The 21,954-nt window shown below is 45.2% G+C and overlaps 1 protein-coding gene across 2 annotated transcripts in view; it reads right to left on the bottom strand.

Moving 5' to 3' along the window:
- Window positions 1–17,612, bottom strand: part of LOC116949720 (arf-GAP with dual PH domain-containing protein 1-like) — a 60,202-nt gene extending 42,590 nt beyond the window's left edge. For both annotated transcript variants that reach the window (XM_032967346.2, XM_032967345.2), the window contains exon 1: window positions 17,155–17,612. In XM_032967346.2, coding sequence (XP_032823237.2) covers window positions 17,155–17,242 — 88 coding nt within the window. In that variant the 5' untranslated portion in view covers window positions 17,243–17,612. The remainder of the gene's footprint in view (window positions 1–17,154) is intronic.
- Window positions 17,613–21,954: the final 4,342 nt, after the last annotated feature.

The following is a 21,954-nucleotide window of genomic DNA, read 5'->3' as shown; positions in this document are numbered from 1 at the left end:
AAGGTGGAAACTGCCTTTCTGCAAAAACAAATTAAGCCCCATATGGCCAGAATTGAGCGAATTGACAATTTTTCGGCCAAGTGTCAGTGGAAACTGCCATAATGACAAATGAAGTAGGCACATGTTAATGCAATGCCAGGTTATTCTGTTTTCACCATGGAAGGCGCATGCAGCTGGGGTTCAGTATCGCACAGTTCCACCTTTGTGTCATATGCATGAGCAAGAGCCTTTTCACGTTTAGATTTAATTGCCAGTTTCGCGCAGCGGGCATCATTAATTCCTGAAAATAAAACCCTGGTCTCCAAAGGATTAAAGATTGCAAATTGGAGACACGAAGGAAAAATATTTATGTTTGCGCTAAAGAGTTGCCAAGAGTTGGCACACGCACGCAAAGCTCATGGGAAATTTGCGAGCACAGCACGTACGTGTATCGGCGGTGACATTAGCTGACCTGGGAAACTGGAATATGAGTGCACAGAGAATATTGTTGCATTTTATTCTCATAAACCCCGAGGCAATGGGAATGGAAATTAGTGACATTATTCAATGGTTCAATTGTGGAACAGCTGAAAGTGACACAGAAATACTGAGTTTTCCGTCCGTCCCTAGGTGGCAAAAAAAGCCCTTCGTCACTGCCTAACACTTGCAAAATGCATGTTTTGTTTGGCTCTGCAGGCATGAAGGAAAACGCAATCTGTGGGACCTGAGCGGCACCGACATTCCCATAACATTTTATAGACTGCACTAGGGGTGTTATTTAGCTGATTTCACCCTCGTGCAAAACAGCTGTCTTAATAACACAAAACACATGCAGAGTATGAAAACCCACAAAGTGCAAATGAGAAAAACACCGGCTACATTACAAAATTTAAATCCTCCAGCTGAAAAACTAAAGGATGATGAAGAGCACATTAAATGATAATTATGGCCATAATTGCCATGATTTAGAAAAGAGCTTGCACCACCAGGTGTCCTGTGTGCAAATCCTGGCAGACACCCACAGCTGAGCCATGGGGTAGCGTGTGTGGTTGATCCCAACCCACCCAGTCTGCACAGAAAATAATAATTAACCATTGTATACATTTTGCTTCTTACATACAATGGCTCTTCCCAGCTGTGAGCGCATCATTGGTAGATACACTGAGACTCACTTGCAGAAGGCCCATAGGAGGCCCCATCAGCTCACATCCCCCGCACAAAACACAATAGGAGCCGCCTCCATCCTAAGCTGACAAAGTCCATGGCGCCATGGATCCTTCTGAATTGTCCCCAACTTTCTGAGTCACATCAATTCTGGACGATACCAGAATAAAACCTCCTCTTCCTCTCTCACGCTCCTCACCAGCCTCCCCATCACCCACCTCTGCTCCACCGCTACTGGAGACGCCGACCCACACAGTGGAGACGACGTTGCCGGGTGCCGGTGCTTAGGGGCAGGGCCTGGGCCCTCAAACGTCTAAAATTAATCGGATATCGGAGCAGTCCCACCCAGCGCCTCCGAGCCTGGGCAAGCTCAGCTGACGTCACCACTGAGCCACAACAGGGCAAGCACGGTCGGCAGATTCAGGCACAACTGGTTTGTGGAAAAAACCTAAGTCTCCTATACACGGGTAAATATATGCACACATGACATACAGGTGTACACTGATAGACGTACATTCGACTTATGAGGATTAGTTATTCCATTCGTCATGAATGTACACCTATTTTTCGGCATACGTATCGTTTGTTTTGTTCTTATGGTTTGTCTTTTTAATATACTAAATTATAATTTATGGGTGACAAAAAAATCGAAATACCTATAAATAAATGCATGTTTTGTCGTATGTCCGTGCGTGCGTTTTATACTGTTCCAGGCCCTTTGCATGGCCACTGAGTTCATAGCCTCGCCCCTGGTTTACAATCCAAGCCCCAGGGTTAAAACTACTGTATGTTCCACCATGCTTTAAAGTGTATGTACTGTAGCTACTGTACCCCTCACCCCCCCCCCCCCAGTTACCCCCCCCCCCCCAGTTACCCCCCCCCAACACCTCACACCACCATGCATGCAAATATCTCGGGTGTGTTGAAAAGTGTTATATTTTGTAGGTTTTGGGTCAGTACATATTCTCTTACGAAAGGATCTATAGGTTATACGAGATCTGTGTGCGAGACTACGTTGATACAGACCGATTTTTCACTTTCAGGTTTTCAAGGACACTAAAGAAACATACCGAGGTACGCTCGTACACATATATAACTAGCTTTACTACCCGACATAGTAAAGCTTGTGGGGATGCCTTACGTCAGCAGACACACAGCGTGACGCTGCCGCATGCGGGTGACATCACCGCTAACTTGCCTTGCAAAATATATCCATTATTGCGCCCCCCCCCCCCCCCAAATATAAAATAATTTTTTATACTTTTTGCATTGTTTGCCAAATTTCAAGTTTGTTGCTTGTCAGGAAGTATGCCTAACATTTCGACCAGACACACATTCACAAAATTCTCTTTTACATATAGGGATGTAACAGAATCGGAGGTGAACTACAAAAGTACAAAGTCTGGGACTCTTTTAAAGCCCAACTTTGTGCGAGGGGAATGCCAGATTGGAAGAGAGGAAGTGGGAGTTGAGATTTGTTCCTTTCCGTCTCTTTAGGTCGGTGTCTCCGTGTACTCTGGATTTTCTCTGCACATTTAGAATCAACGCGAGTTTAAAGTAATTCGGATGCAATAAATATCCACACGATAAAACACATCGTTGAGCGATCATTTCTGACGAGCTCAGTGGGCCCTTACCTGGTAAAATAAAAAAAATAGTTTCGTTTATAGCTTAGTCTGCCTCCATAACTCTGGTCTCTTCATCGGTGACTCTGTGTATCCGTCTCGTCTGTACTCCCCGTCTGTGTCTGTATCGCTCTCTATGTCCGTGCCTTCCGCCCGGTTCTCTCTTCACGAGTCTGCCTCTCTCTCTCAGTGTACCCCCTGCCTCCAGGGGCCCCTCTTTCCAGGTCTCCACTCCATATTGTAGCCAATGGGCTGTAATGGCAATTATCAGTATAAACACAAAGGTTTCTCATTTAGCCTCATAGCGTTGACAGGTGCTATTAGCGAGCGCCTATTAAGGCAGGCACGGAAAGTGAGAGGGCAGGTGGTGTGGCCAGTACCACGCCCACTGGCCATTCATTGTCTCCCCAGTGTGGACACCAAGCCAGACGCTCATGTATGGCCGAGTCAACCTATGAAGGCGCAGGTCAGGTTCAAACCACACGTCACCGATGTGCATGGCTGGGAACGAAACTCAGGCTGCCAGAAAAGCAGCAGGGACACTGCACTACTGCCTCTGGCTGCGTGCATCTACACAATCCCAGCAGCAGTGGGATTTACAAACCCTGGCGGTTATCTAATCTGGCTGATGTGTTTTTTTTTTACCGAGAAGTATTTGTTCTGCTGTAATCATTCATTTATAATGTTTACCGAGCCTCCAGGTCAGCAGCCTCCTTGCTGCATCGTCTTCTACAAAGCCTTGCTGCTCTGTTAGTGGGTTTCATAGCAGACGTCATCGTTACTTTCATCACTGCGCATTTCAATAAACCTGTCCTCGACTTGGCCGGATAAACTAAACCTATAAAAAAACAGCTGCTTGTGCTTATTTACGAGGAAAAGTTCAACTGCATTAGACAACCGGATGTTGGCGTCCAAGGGGAAGAGCCAAAGCCAGATTGCGGGATAGAGCAAGTGCAGAACCCTGGAGGTTGGACATCAACGTTGTAAAAACTGTGGAGCCTCACGTAAGCGAGGCTGGCGAGGAGTGGTGGCATCAGTGAGATTGCTAACCATTACCTCTTGACCATGAGATAACGTTTAGAACACTTTCACACCGTGGAACTGGATTGTTCATCTTTCATTGGCAAATGTTTGCATTGTGTCCAGCCGACTGGCTTTGTGGTAAGAGCCCGTCCCCCTGCAATTTGAAAGTTGCAAGTTCAGGCCGTCCCGACTTACAAACATTGCACTTATGAACGAGCTTCCATTCGATATTCACTTTGAACCATCCGACTTGCAAACGTGAATTCACATTTGCTAACAGAACCACGTAACTGTTTACAGTGCTACATGCAAATGTACAATCTTTCTTATTATTTACGAGTTTATCGATGCTTCCCTTTTTTGTTCAACCATAAACACATATTATAACACTGACTGCATGTGAATTTAAATAGTGTGTTGTGTTCCGACTTACGAACGGGTCTCAGGAAAGGAACCCGTTCGTGAGGGACTTCCTGTACTGTACAAATCTCAAATCAGGGGTCAGCTTGGTCCATCATCCCTCCAGCTTCATCAAAATTAATTCCATTTTTGTGCAAAATCAAGAGTGGTGTTATGGAGAGCAGTTTTTACCATAGGAAAGAGGAATTTCCACCAGTGGCTATGGGCTGCCAAACGAACATGAGCATCATTCCACGCGCTGCCAAACCTTTGTTCCGTTGTCTATGTTAGACCCACGCCTTTGTTGGCTTTGCAAGCGCACTAAATATGCTGCATCTAAAAATGATGCAGCCGCCCACCTAAACCTATAAATAAACAAAAGCCCCAAAATACTTTGTGCTCGCTCTCCTGGAGGAGTGACGTGCACACGTTTCCCATGTGAGCACAGCAGCGTTGGCTCGGCCAAGCTCGCGATTAGGTTTTGTTCCTCTATTTTTTGGAAAAAAAGAGAACTACGGTGTAAGAACAGCTCATTCTGGATTGCAGATGCAATGAGAATCATGGGAGGCGAATGACTATTTTAAAAACGGTTAAATTAACCAAACGGGTACGGTGTACACAAATTGAATCGAATGGGGAGGTGCTGCGTGTGGTAGCACGCGGCTTATAACCTGGAGATTGCCAGTTCAAATCCCAGCCCTCCTGAGCTGATAAAATAGGTACCACGTTGACAAAACAAAGCCATGGTAGTGCCACTTTCCAGTCAGTTCAGTGTGCTATCTGGCAATTCTGCACACATGCAGAAGGCGAGATACATCCATGTCCGTTATTCAAAAAAAGTACGCAGTAGTTACATAGGGAAGACTATCAACTCGCAGAATGCAGTTGTGGAGAACCTGGTGGTGATAGAGGAATGACATCCACAGGAGAGATCGCACCATAGAGGACAACTCTGAGGAGCTGGAGGGATAAGATAAGCATATGCATCTCGTCATAGTGGGACGGCAATAATGACAACTCGAAGACATTAATCCAGCAGTGTATAGATCATGGCTGATCATGATGAATCTTCACATTTGGCATATGGGTTATCAAAGTGTCCACTTGAGCTAGCGGTATAAATTCCATATCCCTACTGTAGGTGCCAGTTCCTCCTTAGACAATCACTTTCTCACAGTGGTACTAAATAGGGAGGATGATAGGCAAAGTCCACCCTGACCAGGATTTGAACGCATGTTCTGCAGATTGTCGCTGGCTGTTATACAGCACTGCCCGGCCAGAAGTACTCCTTACGTTAGATCAAGACTTTCTTTGGCAAAGAGAGGCGGTAGAAACTCGAGCAAGCTTCCCTTAATTAGCTTTCATTTCCTCCTCTCTCACTGGGTTCCAACTTTAACGCTAAAACCATTCACGGGCCAAAAAAATAAGCCTGAATTTTTTTTTAAATAGTCAATCAGTGAACCGAATATTTTGGCTCCAAGACCCAAGATTTTGTTTGCCATTATTAACCCACACATAGTCACAGTTTCCTGTATGAAGAATTACATCTGTGGCTTCCGGCCCGAGAACATGTTTCCGAAAGTCGGTGGAGGAGATGGTTGGTATTTGCAGGTGGGCAATGCTGGGTCACTCAAGTCTGACAGTGGAGTGGGGTGGGGGGTGCTATGAGCAACGCGACTTGGTAAACCGACATTTTCAGTACGCAGTTGCATTTAAAAACGTAAACCCGATTACAGTGTGCACAGCCTCGTGCCGTCGTGTGCGGGGATTGCGCTGGAAGATCTCGTCTCGAGCCCGAGTCGGTATTTATTTTAACCAACACACTAGTTCGCGCTTGTTTAGCCAACTGAAAGTATAGTTCGCCATCCAAAGCAAATCAACAGTTTTACAGTGAGGGAAAAAAGTATTTGATCCCCTGCTGATTTTGTACGTTTTCCCACTGACAAAGAAATGATCAGTCTATAATTTTATGGTAGCTTTATTTGAACAGTGAGAGACAGAATAACAACAAAAATATCCAGAAAAACGCATGTCAAAAATGTTATGAATTGATTTGCATTGTAATGAGGGAAATAAGTATTTGACCCCTCTGCAAAACATGACTTAGTACTTGGTGGCAAAACTCTTGTTGGCAATCACAGAGGTCAGACGTTTCTTGCAGTTGGCCACCAGGTTTGCACACATCTCAGGAGGGATTTTGTCCCACTCCTCTTTGCAGATCTTTTTTATTTGCATTTTAATGAGGCAAATAAGTATTTGACCCCCTCTCAAATCAGAAAGATTTCTGGCTCCCAGGTGTCTTATATAGGTAACGAGCCGAGATTAGGAGCACACTCTTAAAGGGAGTGCTCCTAATCTCAGCTTGTTACCTGTATAAAAGACACCTGCCCACAAAAGCAATCAATCAATCAATCAGATTCCAAACTCTCCACCATGGCCAAGACCAAAGAGCTCTCCAAGGATGTCAGGGACAAGATTGTAGACGTACACAAGGCTGGAATGGGCTATAAGACCATTGCCAAGCAGCTTGGTGAGAAGGTGACAACAGTTGGTGCGATTATTCGCAAATGGAAGAAACACAAAAGAACTGTCAATCTCCTTCGGCCTGGGGCTCCATGCAAGATCTCACCTCGTGGAGTTGCAATGATCATGAGAACGGTGAGGAATCAGCCCAGAACTACACGGGAGGATCTTGTCAATGATCTCAAAGCAGCTGGGACCATAGTCACCAAGAAAACAATTGGTAACACACTACGCCGTGAAGGACTGAAATCCTGCAGCGCCCGCAAGGTCCCCCTGCTCAAGAAAGCACATATACATGCCGGTCTGATATTTGCCAATGAACATCCGAATGATTCAGAGGACAACTGGGTGAATGTGTTGTGGTCAGATGAGACCAAAATGGAGCTCTTTGGCATCAACTCAAGTCGCCGTGTTTGGAGGAGGAGGTATGCTGCCTATGACCCCAAGAACACCATCCCCACCGTCAAACCATGGAGGTGGAAACATTATGCTTTGGGGGTGTTTTTCTGCTAAGGGGACAGGACAACTTCACCGCACCAAAGGGACGATGGACGGGGCCATGTGCCGTCAAATCCTGGGTGAGAACCTCCTTCCCTCAGCCAGGGCATTGAAAATGGGTCGTGGATGGGTATTCCAGCATGACAATGACCCAAAACACACGGCCAAGGCAACAAAGGAGTGGCTCAAGAAGAAGCACATTAAGGTCCTGGAGTGGCCTAGCCAGTCTCCAGACCTTAATCCCATAGAAAATCTGTGGAGGGAGCTGAAGGTTCGAGTTGCCAAACGTCAGCCTCGAAACCTTAATGACTTGGAGAAGATCTGCAAAGAGGAGTGGGACTAAATCCCTCCTGAGATGTGTGCAAACCTGGTGGCCAACTGCAAGAAACGTCTGACCTCTGTGATTGCCAACAAGGGTTTTGCCACCAAGTACTAAGTCATGTTTTGCAGAGGGGTCAAATACTTATTTCCCTCATTACAATGCAAATCAATTCATAACATTTTTGACATGTGTTTTTCTGGATATTTTTGTTGTTATTATTCTGTCTCTCACTGTTCAAATAAAGCTACCATTAAAATTATAGACTGATCATTTCTTTGTCAGTGGGCAAATGTACAAAATCAGCAGGGGATCAAATACTTTTTTCCCTCACTGTATGTCGTCTAACTTGGGTCGCCTGCTGTATATTTGGAGTTTGCATGTTCTCCCCTCGGTCGCGTAGATTTTTCCTCCGGGTCCTCCGGTTTTTCCCTCTACATTTAGAATCATGCGTGTAGAGTGTTTGGCTGCAATACATTTTCAAAATGATAAGCCACTTCATTGAGCTATCATTTGTGGCCAGGTTGTTTCTGAAAAAGAGCTATATGGCTCAGTGGGCCTTACCTGGTAAAATAAAGATAATTTAATTCTCTTTTTTTGAGTTTAGTGTGGAACAGAGCTACTAACCGGAATAATTTCAATTGCCCCCTTATCCACACTGTATAGCACATTCACACCCTGTGCTGTTACGCATGTTAGCTGCATAGAAATAACCTGTGTGTAGAAGTAGTATTGTTACTCTTATTTGTTTTCTGCCTGCAAGAATATTTACCTCAAGCGATCTCATCCTTTACAAAGTGTCAGAGTGGGTGTGGAGCAGCCTTCATGCAAGGCAAAATAACACATTGCAAATATCAGAGCAACATGTCAAACGCAAGTGAACTTTGGGATGCCGCTCACCAATCTTATCTGTTGAGTCAGCAGTGACAATTCCATATTCCCATGGTGGGAATCCTGTCACTCCATAGGGAAAATCAGTATTAACGTACATTACGATTGGTTTAAGTTGTGTAATGAGAGAGCGGAACCTGGGGGGTTACAGGGGACATCTGCATGGCCACCGCTGGGTCACCGGTATCCAATCTGGAGTAGGGATTCGATCTAGGCCAAAGGTAACGGGCGGAGCTACGGGGAATATACAGGAACCATCCAGAAGATTCCACGAGGGGGGCGTGGCGGTAGGCGGAGCTTAGCTCCGCCGGGGGGCATATAAGCGGAGGCAGGAGAGGACTCGGGGTCGGTGTGGGAAGCCTCGGATCCGGACTGCATCGCTGCTCTACCTCTCTTCGCCAACGACCACGTGGCGAACCTCCAGCAAAGCAGCATCTCCTCCGGGCACGCCGCCAGGCAGCGGCGTGAACGGAGAGAGTGAGGCGTGCCGCACCAGCGGAAGGAGACGGATCGTCAAGGCAGCGGGGGAAGCGGGAGAACTACCCAGAGAGAGAGCGCAGAGCTGTGCAGACATTCTGTTAAATAAAAGACACCAGCCAGAGTCGTCGTGGAAGTCGTTTATTACATCATTAGACCTCCTTTGCCAGTACCAAAATAGATGCTTAACCCGAGCCCTGATTACTTTGATAGTGCATTGTCTTTGAGCTGTATGCCTTGTGGTGTCCTCTGGTCGATCACCAATTGAGACAAGGCTCAAAAGAAAGCTGTCTCTGGTGTGGACCAATCAGTTTCAAGGACAATGCATATATTATCAGCCACGTCACCTTGACGTCGATTCGCCCACGACAAGATTCTTAAGTTCACGACACACACAATTGAATCGTGCACACGCAAATCAATCATTTACGATTCATGCACATGACATGCTCATGTTACATTCAGAATTAAATGGAAAAGACACGATTAACTTGGTGAAAAAGGCGGAGACAAACTAAGAATTGATTCTTAAATGAAACTGCAACCGCAAACCGTAACAATATTGGTGGATGGGCGAGTGGTGGGAGGATGGTTGTAAAGACGTGACCATCGCCATTGCAAGGTTTCGGAGCCCCCCCCCCCCCCCCATTCACGCATAAACACGTCACTTGAATGTGGAATAACGGGGCCCAGAAGCCCGTCACGAACAAACCATGAAACGAACAGAGAGACATCGCTCACACCACCCAGCAACACTCCTCCAAGAAATAAATCCTTCCAAACCGAGAACAAATGACGTCTCTGTGGTGTTCTGTTCTCCCTCACACTATTCAAACCACAGCACAACATTCTGGGAAAGAAGAACCAGAAAATGCGGTTTGCCTGCCAAACGTGCTGGATGTTGGCCGGGCACGTGAGGCGAGCTTGGCTAGAAGGGACGACTCCTGCGAGGCCACAAGCACAGGTGTGCACGCACGAGTTCCATGTTGGCTCGGGGCCGCGAGCACGCGCAGAGACATGGGTGGCGGTGCCGGCCACAGCTCGGGTCCACAGCCATGGCAAGTGACTACCGCGTGCGAGTCCCAACACCCACAGCCTGGACCTTCGTGACCTTCACACCATGACCTCATTGGCACTGGGGTAATTTCGATATATAATCAATCTTTAATTAATGACTAATCAACATTTTATAAGCATCTTAACTTTGTGTTGTTTTTATTAATCCAATCCAATTACAATACTTTATTATATTTCAGTACATTACTCAAATTAGTAAAGATTAATTTATTCTGGGTGAAGCATTGGCACAAGTTTTGTCCATGCACTATGAGCCCAATAACCTGAGTTTTATTTCTGGCCATGACTAACATCATTGGGAAATGATGTTATTGCTTTGAACACTATAATCATTAGCATCACTGGCCAATATAAGTTACAAAATAAATAAGCAGACAATTCATGTTTTTTTTTCTGTTAACCACCCCCTGGAATGCCAATTTCAGCAGCATTGGTTCAATACAATGCTATAACCAATGCTGACGAAATGATCAATGAAGGAGATTGATTATATAGTTATATTCTCCACAACGCTTTTGATCATTTTGTATCATGTATTATACAATTGTGTCGAACTAGGAGCCATTTCTGAAAGAGGGTCCCTTTCCTTATGCCACCTGGCAATTGACCAGCACTAACGCGACTGTTCATTCGACACTACAGGTATCCCTCGATTTACGAACGTTTTGTTTACAAAATTTCGCGTTTACGCAATTCCAAAATTATGGACATTTTTCGATTAACGAAGTCGAATATTCCACGTAATCAAAATATCACACAGCACGCGCCACGAAATCAAACCAAGAGCCACTTGGGAGGCTACGTCATCCATCCACTACTGGACATCTGTGAAAAAGAGCTTCCTGCTTCATCAGATTCCTCCTGCAGACTAAATAAAGATTCAGATTTGTGATAGCGTCACGGTGTCCCTGCAGTGAAACAGCAATGCCTCCACATCACCTCTGCAGTCATTCCAATTTGCAAACCTTTTGGTGAGGTCCCTGAAAAGGGGAGTCATTTTTGTTTAAAATAAATTATTATGCAATCGTTTTAATGTTCTTTTTATTTGTATTGTGAAAAGTGATCTAGGTGCAATTTTTTAGGTTACAATGAGTTGGAATGACTGTCCAAAACACATCCCTAATTTTTTGTATTAAATTCATGGGAAATCTCATTTCTGATTTACGAAATGTCGTTTTGAGCGTGTTTTTTGAAGAACGCATCCCTTTCGTAAATCGAGGGATACCTGTTTGTTGAAACTGGCCCAGAGTTTTGCTTGTGTTAAACCCAAAGCTGCTTAAATAATGCACTCCTCCAAAGGGCAAGCGGCTGATGGGATGTGTAACAAATACTTTTATTTATGCGCAGCAACAGATACACGGCGAAGACGTATTGTCTGCTCATTTATTTTGTGATGATTTTAATCTGATTTGGCCTCGGAAATGGAAGCAACTATGCTTTGGCTGTTGGCTTTGCATTGTGATCTGTATGCATTGGCAACTGCTGTCCTGACACATGAATTAAACATGCCGACCAGCAGGCAGACTGTCAATTTCCTATTTCATTACCTGAAACGGTATTAAGTAATGGTTTTGCGTTTCATTGGTCTGTAAAAATGAATCCAGATATAGGATTAAATCAAAACAGAATCACAAACCCAAATGAGTCATCGAAAAAACTAGTCATTTTATATTCCCTTTAAATCTCAATAAAATCATAAAAAAATACTGCAATTCTTCAAATGTTTCTCAACCATTCATGAATCATTGTTAGTTTTTCTTCCAAAAAATGCCAGCGCCCAAACCGTTTTTACAGAACTGGCGATGGAAATTATAGCACGAGCAAATGTTATTTACAAGCCGCCACCACCACCCGCGTTGGTCGCAGAGCTGCGGCATCTATTAATATCACGTCTTGCTTCCTCTACCTGCATAAATGTGATACAGTGCTTAAACGGACATAACTCTTACTGCACCCATGTAGTAAATGTAACTAAATTTTGATTTAAAGCTTTCGTGACTGCAGTAATTCATATTCTTAGCTATTTCGGTAAAGTCACGTTGAAGCGAAACAATAAAATAATAAAACAATATATAAAACAATAAAAAATTCTCACGACGTTTCGATCATAACACAAACGGTCGTCATCAGGTGTGTCGGTTTGCATACATTTATTTTTAAACGGTGTATTTATTTATTTATAAAACCGTCAGCCCCACGCGCAGCGATTTGGCAGTTTATTTAGAAGGACTAGTCCATCTATGTTCTGAAAAGAGGAAGAATTCTCTCATCAAGACTCTGTATCATAGAGCCCAATGCATATCCGACCAGGAACACATAGGCAGTGAACTCAAGCACGTACACCAAGCTCTTAAGGCTAATGGTTACTCCGACTATACAATCCGCAAAGCTATCACTCAAACCATGAAGAAGGACCCTCTTGAGGAGCCTTTCAAAACCATCACTTTACCCTACATTGTGGGGATCACAAAAAAATCTCCAAAATCTTGAATATACACAAACTAAGTTGCCTCTGGTAGTAGTTACATTGGAGATACCAAACGCCATGTCTCGGACCGCATTCGTGAACACAAAGCAGACCTAAAACACGGTAGGACCAACACCTCGGCCGTGGAAGATCATTGTTATAATTCAGTAGGCTCACATGACATTGACTTTTCCAAGACAGAGGTTCTTTGTAAGCCATCTGGCTACCATGAGAGATTCGTTCATGAGGCTATCCACATATACAAGCAGAGACAATTTCAACCGAGAAGATGGATTCTGGCTTAGCAATCATTGGAAAGATTTGATAAACCATTTCAGGTCTTAATTGATTGTTCACGCTTACAGTGGCTTTCAGACAGCATGCATTAATTTTTCGTCTCCCCCCCTCCTCTTTTCAGAACATAGATGGACTAGTCCTTCTAAATAAACTGCCAAATCGCTGCGCGTGGCGCTGACGGTTTTTATAAATAAATAAATACGCCATTTAAAAATAAATACATTTATGCAAACCGACACACCTGATGACGACCGTTTGTGTTATGGTCGAAACGTCGTGAGAATGTTTTATTGTTATATATATTTTATTATTTTATTGTTTCCCTTCAACGTGACTTTACCGAAAGAGCTAAGAATATAAATGTAACTACTTTACGGAACACTTTACAATGCTGGAAGGTAACCAGTCTTATCACGATTATTTTAATAATCACTTTTGTTATACTGTACTCGTTCACCCAGAAACGCCTCTCAGAGGCTCAATATACTTTTTCAGGAGTCCTGCCGACTTTTCGCAGTATTGCTGTGTGTAAAACCAACAGAGTAATTTTCAGTGAAGTTTCCAGCACGAGGATGTTTGGCTCATGCCAGTTTCATTGCATGGCTTTGTTTGGCTTATCACTGGGGTGGCGCCGATCTCTGTGGAATGCCCCGAATCACTTGGACATTTCACGATCCTATGGCAGCAGGGGCCAACCTCTGCATCGGGGGACCACTTGTGAATCTTCACGAAATGGTGCAGCATTCATTTTACTGGGGGAGAGGGATGTTGTGGTGAGGCAATTCTTAACCAGGACGTCAACTCACGACGTTCAGGGTGAATCAAGCAGTCTCACCGCAAGCACCACCCGGCCAGACTCATAACCACTCTAGCCACGTATAAACAGAGGAATGAAGATAAACAGAGGAATGAAGATTCCTTTTGGAATTTATATTGCATATACAAGAGTCGCTTTAAATATTTTATCGCAGATCAATTCACTCGGGTCTTTGTTGTTGCACTTGGAAAATTTGGTCAAATAATTTCAAAAGAAGTCTGGATTGTTTTAGATTTAAAAAAATCTTCGCATAGGACAAGATAAAGACACCTATCCATGCCCCTTTATCCACTCCTATTATGCCTTCCCTCAAAGCGGTCCACGGAAACTCCTATTATCCCGATGGAATAAAACCTTGGTCATTTGGACTTGAACTAAATATTTCTTACTTCTAAATGGAAGCCCGGTGATTAAGGCTATTTGTCCTTGGCTTTAATGAACACGAATTATTCAGCAGCCTCGTGCCAGTGTTCCCACCGTGTTTACAGCACGCTTATGAACTCGACTATTGCATCTGTAGTTCAATATTTTAATATCCGTTTACCGAAAAAGTTTCACCCACTACTCGTATATATATGAAAAAGTATGTATATTATATTATTATTTAATGTACGTGTTACTCACATGTTTTCTGTTAGCTTAAGACGTCTAGGGGAAAGAGTCCAAATGGAAAGTATGGATTTTGTTAAGTCTGGCTCTGAGTCACACAGACCCGACTCTCGAGATACAGAAACCTTCCGTCCATTACTCACGCATAACGCGCATGTGTACACGTTTACAGTACTTGTTGGCTTACCGATTCAACACATACATATAGGTCACACAACCGTGACTACGCTGTACTGCCCAATACGAAGTGAATGTAGATTACGTGAGCACAAGACAATAGGCGCCACTAATAATATAATGTATCCCACAAACACCACACATATTACCATATAAATCTCCATGAGCAGTTTAACAATCTGAGTCAATGCCATGTGAAAATAGAATCTACTGCCCTACATGGCACCGGGTACAATCATCCCAACGGGGTCGATATGAGAACCACTTTCTGGCGACAACAACAGTGGTTGTCCTATGGATTACACTCACCCCCACTATAGGAACGTGGAATTTCCACCACTGGCTCAGGGCTGTAAAGCGGAGATGAGCACGGCTTCAGTTGCTTACTTGAGCAGGGCATAATTTTTAATGTTGACACAGACTTACATGCGGCGCTATCGCACCACATTGCTCTAATTTATATACAGTACAGTACCGATCAATGTACTGCCAAGACCGAGGCCCAGAGAGTGATAACACTGCGTCTTGCGCGCTGAACTGCCGGTGACATGGCCCAGCAATCGCGTGTTCTCTGCTTGCCGCAGAGGTTCGTGGTTCTAGACCGACAGGCCGCCCTGGTTACTTTCGCGGTGTGTATTAACCGTAAACCACTACGCCGTTATGCTTCACAGTGGGCGTTAAAGATCCTGAGACGTAAATCGAAAAATTGCAAGCCATTGAGCACCTAAGCCATAATCCAAATCTTTTCAAATGTCAAATTTTAATCATGACAATTGGGAATACCCATAGCAACATCGTGTCCTGCTATTAAATTACAGTAGCCCCTGTTCCTTCACGATAGCCTCACGCTATCAGAATGGCGCAAATACCAGCAAATCCACTAAACTCGTATCGCTAATATCAAGACTGCCGCACAGCTCCAGTCAGACTGAGGGCAGAGGAGCTGAGGAAATCATGGGGAGCCGGAGCCAAGAGAAAGGATGAGGCTGTCCTCCCGGTCTATTGGCAGAGCACGGGAGAAGGGGCGTCATCCCCCACAGCGTGAGGGGAAGGCAGGCAGGTGTGAGAACATTCGTCTTTACCGGGCGGCAACGCCACCGCGTGTGACGGATTGCGCCTCTGAGTAGTAATGAGCTGCAACGGTGGCCCGACGGGGCTCCCGAGGGTACTGCTTCTTCTGCGGGAGGCCTTTGGTAATGCAGAGGCCACGCTTCATCGCTTTTTCCAGATAAAAAAACAAAGATCCCCCGATAGGCCTTTAACGCCAGACTCTTTGGGGTCAGTGTTGTTAGCGAGCACCTATTAAGGTCGGCACAGCACACGAGGGGGTGGGTGGCTAGCACCATAGTGCTGTTTACACACCGCGCTAAGGTACTCATTTAAGGCCGATTTGGCCGACGGGAATCCCAAGATCTGTTTTAAATACCAGATTAAAACACACACACACGCAGTCTCGCATCTCCAGCACAAAGACGTGTAGATGGAAACACTGCATCGTGTTGAAACCACTGTTCCAATGATGATTACATCGTTTGAGCATCAGTGGCGAGTGGCTATCAGTATAATAGGTCTGACCAGGGTGGGGAACGAGCAAAACCCCTCATGACCGACACGGGGTAGCAAGGCCTTCATCCAGCAGTGGATTGACAAGTCTATAAATCTCTAGCCTTTTGCCCGTCCAAAGGGCGGGTGTATTTCAGTAAATCTGAAACTTGCAAGCGATAAGCAGACCGCGACGTGATATTTATTGCATCAATTCACGTGCAATTTGTAAGGCCGCGGTAACACAGACATTTAATTTAAAGGTTCATCATGATGTCCTTTTTACTTCGATGTCTCAACAGTGTGATGGAGAACGCGTGACGTGAGGGTTCTGCCTTTGTAGTGAAAATTATAAAACTTAAAATCTAGATTGAGGGTTATCAGTTGACGCCGAGGGGGGCGGCGCCTCGCCCCCCCCCCTTCCATGTGCAGTGATGTCACCCGCTAATTATCGCACACATTCTTGACCCATTATATTAGTAAATTATAGTAGTACATTCTCATTATATTTGTACCGGGCGAGAGACCACTGAGGATCGGGCTCGCTATCGAAATATAGTCCACAGAATAAGGGCCTCTGCCCGAAACGTTGAGAACTTGTTTCAATGGGGCGGTGCTCATCTCCTCCGGCGGCCCTTAAGGTTGGCCATTCTTCGTTCCTGTGGCGGGGACTAGTTTCCCTACAAGGCCCTCTGTAAGACAACCACTGTGGAACTGGCCGAGCTGTGCATCACTCTCCGACACCACGTTAAGGGGTTAAATGAACGGCTGGTATCATCAGCCATGATCAATCCACTGCTAGACGAGGGCCTTCCCAAGCCGCCGCTGCCAAGCTCACCGAGCACCTGCGCATGACCTGACCTAATCGCTCCATCCACTCGGTTGGTCGTCCTCACTCCTTGGACTGCTGCCACTTCAGCACTTCTGACCATCGTCCATGCTCCCTTCAGCAGCTGTGGCGTGTCCGCTCAAGCCCACTTCTCTGAATAATGTGGACGATGTAAATGACCCGTTGCTGTGCTCTAATAAATGTGTTCCTCTCTCGGTCTCGTTTAATCGCAGGGCTGCTGCTGGGGGGCTGCTGCTGCTGGGGGGCTGCTGCTGGGGGGCTGCTGCTGGGGGGCTGCTGCTGGGGGGCTGCTGCTGGGGGGCTGCTGCTGGGGGGCTGCTGCTGGGGGGCTGCTGCTGGGGGGCAGCTGCTGGGGGGCTGCTGCCGAGCTTGGGCAGCGCCCCCCCCCCCCCCCCCCCCCCCCCCCCCGCGGGTCCTCACCTGGCAAACCGCAGTCGGCGCAGCACTCGTTTCCCGGCCTTCGGAGCAGCTCGTGCAGGGCCTTTTTATTTCTCTCGCGGTCGGCCATCGGAGCCTCCCCACCACCTCCACCCAGCACCAACAACAGAGGTTGCAGCAGGTCCGGCACCAGCACCAGCACTGGGCAGGGCCGAGCTGGGTTCTGGCTCGAACCGACCCGAGGCAGCTCCGGGACTGATTTCAGTCGCTGCTGCCCGGACTCCGGCGGAGCCGAGCTGCGTTCCCCTCAGCGGTGGTGCCGCTGACAGAAGGAGCCACGGGCCGGCGAGGCCGGCGAGGTGAGAAACCCCGGACCCACCCCGCTCTGGGCCGCCGCAGGGAGCGCAGAGCGAGGAGCGCGGGGCCCACGGAGCCCGCCAGCCGCGTACAGTGCAGGCGGCACGCGCTCAACGACGCTCAAATAGACGAGTGGGCGGGGCTCGAGCGCACCTTTGTAAATATTCATTAGTAGAGCGCAGCTTATTGGGCACCCGCTCATGAATATTAACTGTGAGGGTGGGGAGGGGGCTGTGAGGGCACGTGCGCTTTGTGGTTGGCTGAAGGCGGTGATGGCGACCACGTGCTCTTTAATGTTAATGAAATGGGCGGCGGCTTTACAAAATCCCTCATGAATATTAAGTGACAGACGGGGCGTGAGCGCACGAGATCATGAATATTGCCCACGGCTTTCGCGATCAATATCCATGATAATATCAGGTGTGGTTTTCAAACCTGATGATGATGATTGCTTGTGTTGCAGTCGAAACGTCGTGAGAATTGTATTGTTTTATATTTTTATTATTTTATTGTTTACCTTCTACGTGACTTTACCGAAAGAACCAAGAATAATAATGAGGGTGTTTGTTTGGGGTGAGGTGTGCTAAGGAAGCTTAACTGCTGGTAGGACACTGAATGTCGAGACCGGACCAGAGTTTGGTTATAATGAATTAAAGCTGCTGGCATTTTACAGTTCCAGAAGACCACGAGGCTTATGGATTGTCTGGGAAATAATGTTTTGTTTTAAAGTGGAGAGATATATATGCTGGAGACGCATTGACTGCTTTTATATTTATTTATTTTCCCTACGAAATGATTATGTTGTGTCCGTAAGCCCGTAAGAGATAGAAATTTAATCTTGATTTGAAGCTTTCGTGACTGCAGGAATCCACACTCTTTGGTTCTTTCGGTAAAGTCACGTAGGTATAAAATAAAATAAATCACGACGTTTCGGGCGCAACACAAGCGTCCGTCATCAGGTGGCTTTACCTAAAGAACCAAAGAGGATAGAAATTGGTTTTGCGTCTTCATGTTAGAATCATAATCTTTATTTATGCTGGAGGAATCCGATGAGCTATGAAGCTCTTCTTCACAGATGTCCAGTAGGGACGGTTCAGCGAGTTAAAAGTCGCACTAATTATGACAAATCACAGTGTGTGGCCTTCAAAGGAAAACTATATAACAGGTGACGTTTCGGGCAACGATCCTTCTTTATAGCACATAGAACGACCAGGAATTGTATAATAGTTGGATAATACACTTTATACCATGGGGTCTGGTAAGAATACATTATTTTAATATTTCCTGAGTATAGCATTGAAATTGGCATATGTAGTTACTGCACCTGTTGCTAAATATTGTCCAATACACAACCCGTTCAGTAATCAAACAGATATTACCGTACTTCATCAAATAATTTGTACTGAAAGTAAAGAAAAAAATGCTGCACACGGAATTACGGGTAACCCTTCTGCAGTGTGGTAATAAAACAACACTGTGTAACACTTTTTTTGTTCATGGGTAGTAAGTGTTATTTCCTAATTGCTTATGCCTCAAAAGTACTGAAAATTGCTATTCCCCACAAACTTTGCTTTTGTGACCAGGACAGTGATATTTTGAAATTTACCTATTTTCCAGAACATTCCATATAGATTCAGTGCTGAGTAAACTTGGAGTAACTTCTAGAATATTCTAGAACTTTCCAGTGATATAAAGAGTAGTATAAATATAGGAGCCTTAAGCCCATCATTTCAGTTTAGTTCCAGCTGCCTAAGTGGATACATATCTGCATTTTTCTGAGATGGCATCAAGAGGCTGCAAGCATCCGGCAGACGCATTTTGCGATGTCTGTGGCCAATTTATCAAGACATGAGCGAAAAAGTACTCTGTGGAAGCATCTGCTAAGATGTGTGAGGCCTACAAGGCATATTTCGGCATGCCTGTTGGGGATCAAGACAAACCCTGGGCACCTCATTTCACCTGCGAGCAATGAAAAACAAACTCTGGAAGGTAAGATGGACAATTGTTGCTCGGAATTTTATGTTATAAAATTTGTTAACATTTTTAAAATTGTAAGTTTAATTTTTATTCAATTTTCAGTGTTATTGAAAAATATATCATACATGAAAAATGTTGCGAGAATCTCTTACACATTAGTCATGGGTGAAATAAATGTATTTTTGTAGGATGGTACAGAGGGGAAAAGAGTGCCATGAAGTTCGCTATCCTAAGAATTTGGCGGGGACCCACTGACCACTCAAGCAACTGCGACTTCTGCATGGTGGACCCTTCCAAACGTCGGACTGGCAAGAATGCACCTACTATCACGTATTGTGACCTTCCTTCATCCATCGCCCCGGTGCCACAATGCCATGAGCTCCCCATACCCACTCCTCCAGAGACAGAGCAGCTTTCTTTCGAAGGGAGCAGCAAGTCAGAGAGCGAGGAAGACGTTGTAGATCCAGATGACAATTTCAGAGGTGGAGCTGAGGAGAGAAACCCATTCTACCCCAACCAAAAATACCTCAACGACCTGATCAGACATCTTGGTCTCACCAAGTCCAATGCCGAGCTTTTGACGTCTAGGCTCAAGCAGTGGAACTTGTTGTATAAAAGTGTGCAAGTCGCAGATCAGAGGAAGCATCATCAACCTTTTTGCAGCTTCTTTACCCGTCAAGATGGGCTCTGCTTCTGCCAGAATGTGACCAGTTTGTTTGAGGCAATCAGAATCGCCTGTAACCAGAATGAGTGGCGCCTCTTCATTGACAGCTCATCCAGGAGCCTCAAAGCCATGCTGCTCCATGATGGTAACAAGTACCCGTCTCTTTCTCTGGCTCACTCGGTGCACTTCAAAGAGGATTACAACAGCATCAAGACCTTGGTGGACGCCTTGAAGTATGATGCGTACTGCTGGGAGGTCATCGGAGACTTCAAAATGGTGGCATTCCTGATGGGTCTCCAAGGCGGTTTTACCAAGTTTCCCTGCTATCTTTGCCTTTGGGACAGCAGGGACACCAAGGCGCACTACCACAGGCAGGACTGGGCACAGCAGACCGAGTTCTCTGTGGTGAGGAACAACGTCAAGTGGGAGCCACTGGTGGACCACCGGAAGGTTGCTGATGCCACCACTGCACATCAAATTGGGCCTCATGAAACAATTTGTCAGAGCTGTAGATAAGGAGTCGGCAGCCCTCAAGTACCTTAAATACTTCTTCCTCAAGCTGTCCGAGGCAAAGGTCAAAGCCGGTGTCTTCGTCGGACCACAGATAAAGAAGATCCTGGAGTGCAATGAATTCCCCAAGAAGCTCACGAGTAAGGAGAAAGCGGCTTGGAACAGCTTTGTCGCAGTGGTTCATGGCTTCCTGGACAATCACAAGGTCGAAAACTACGTGGAGCTGGTTGAGACTGGTGAAGAACTATGGCACAATGGGCTGTAGGATGTCCCTCAATGTCCATATCCTTGATGCTCATCTTGATAAATTCAAGGAGAACATGGGAGCGTACTCGGAGGAGCAAGGCAAGCACTTCCACCAGGATATACTGGACTTTGAACGCCGCTACCAAGGACAGTATAACGAGAACATGATTGGAGACTACATTTGGGGTCTGATTCGTTAAACTGATTTACAGTATAATTGTAAATCTCGGAAAACTACTCACTTGTAAATATTTTGTAGTCATTTTTGTATTTAGTATAAATACATGTTAATTGTGATTCATGTTTTTTTCTGACTTCATGTGAACGAAAAGACACAAATTCGCCTGTTTTCTCATTGAAAATAGGTAAATTTCAAAATATCACTGTCCTGGTCACAAAAACAAAGTTTGTATGGAATAATAGCCATTTTCTATACTTTTTAGGCATAAGCAATTACGAAATAACACTTAATACCCAGGAACAAAAATTGTGTTGCATAGTGCAATCATTGCTTAAACCACTGTGACTAATTCCTGGATCCAATTATGATTTTAATGGGATTAAAGAAGCTCTAAATAATTGTTAGGTTTAAAGCTGTGAACCAAAACTTTTTTTAATGTACTTGTATCTCTTGCTGTCCAATTCTATTGAAATATTAAATATCATGTCAACAAATGTTTTCCAATAGGAAGTACACATATACAAATCTACAAAAAGGTTTGTCACGCAAGTCCACCTTTACTCCTGTAGATTACAAACATGTTGTACGACATGTACACTCAACACAGGGAGTGGCTTTAAAAGTTGAATAATCTCCTGTAAATGAAGATGCCACTGGTTCTTCACGTTCTGCATATGTACCATATTTTGCCGCATATGACCCGCGGGGTATACCACTTTTTACAAACAAAACAAGACCCTGCGGCGTATATGGAGGTGTGGGCTATCCCAAAAATATATTACACATGTGATATGTCATAACTCGTTAAATTTTTTCATGGTAGGACTATCCTCTATGCAATACTCACCTTTGACTAAAACACTGCTTAATAAACCACTCACACTAAAATTGCACATGTTATCACGTT

Source organism: Petromyzon marinus, chromosome 37 (genome assembly GCF_048934315.1).
Source record: "Petromyzon marinus isolate PM22_M1 ecotype Great Lakes invasive population chromosome 37, UKy_Petmar_22M1.pri1.0, whole genome shotgun sequence".
Taxonomy (NCBI): Eukaryota; Metazoa; Chordata; class Hyperoartia; order Petromyzontiformes; family Petromyzontidae; genus Petromyzon; species Petromyzon marinus.
This window is presented reverse-complemented; position numbering and strand designations above follow the sequence as displayed.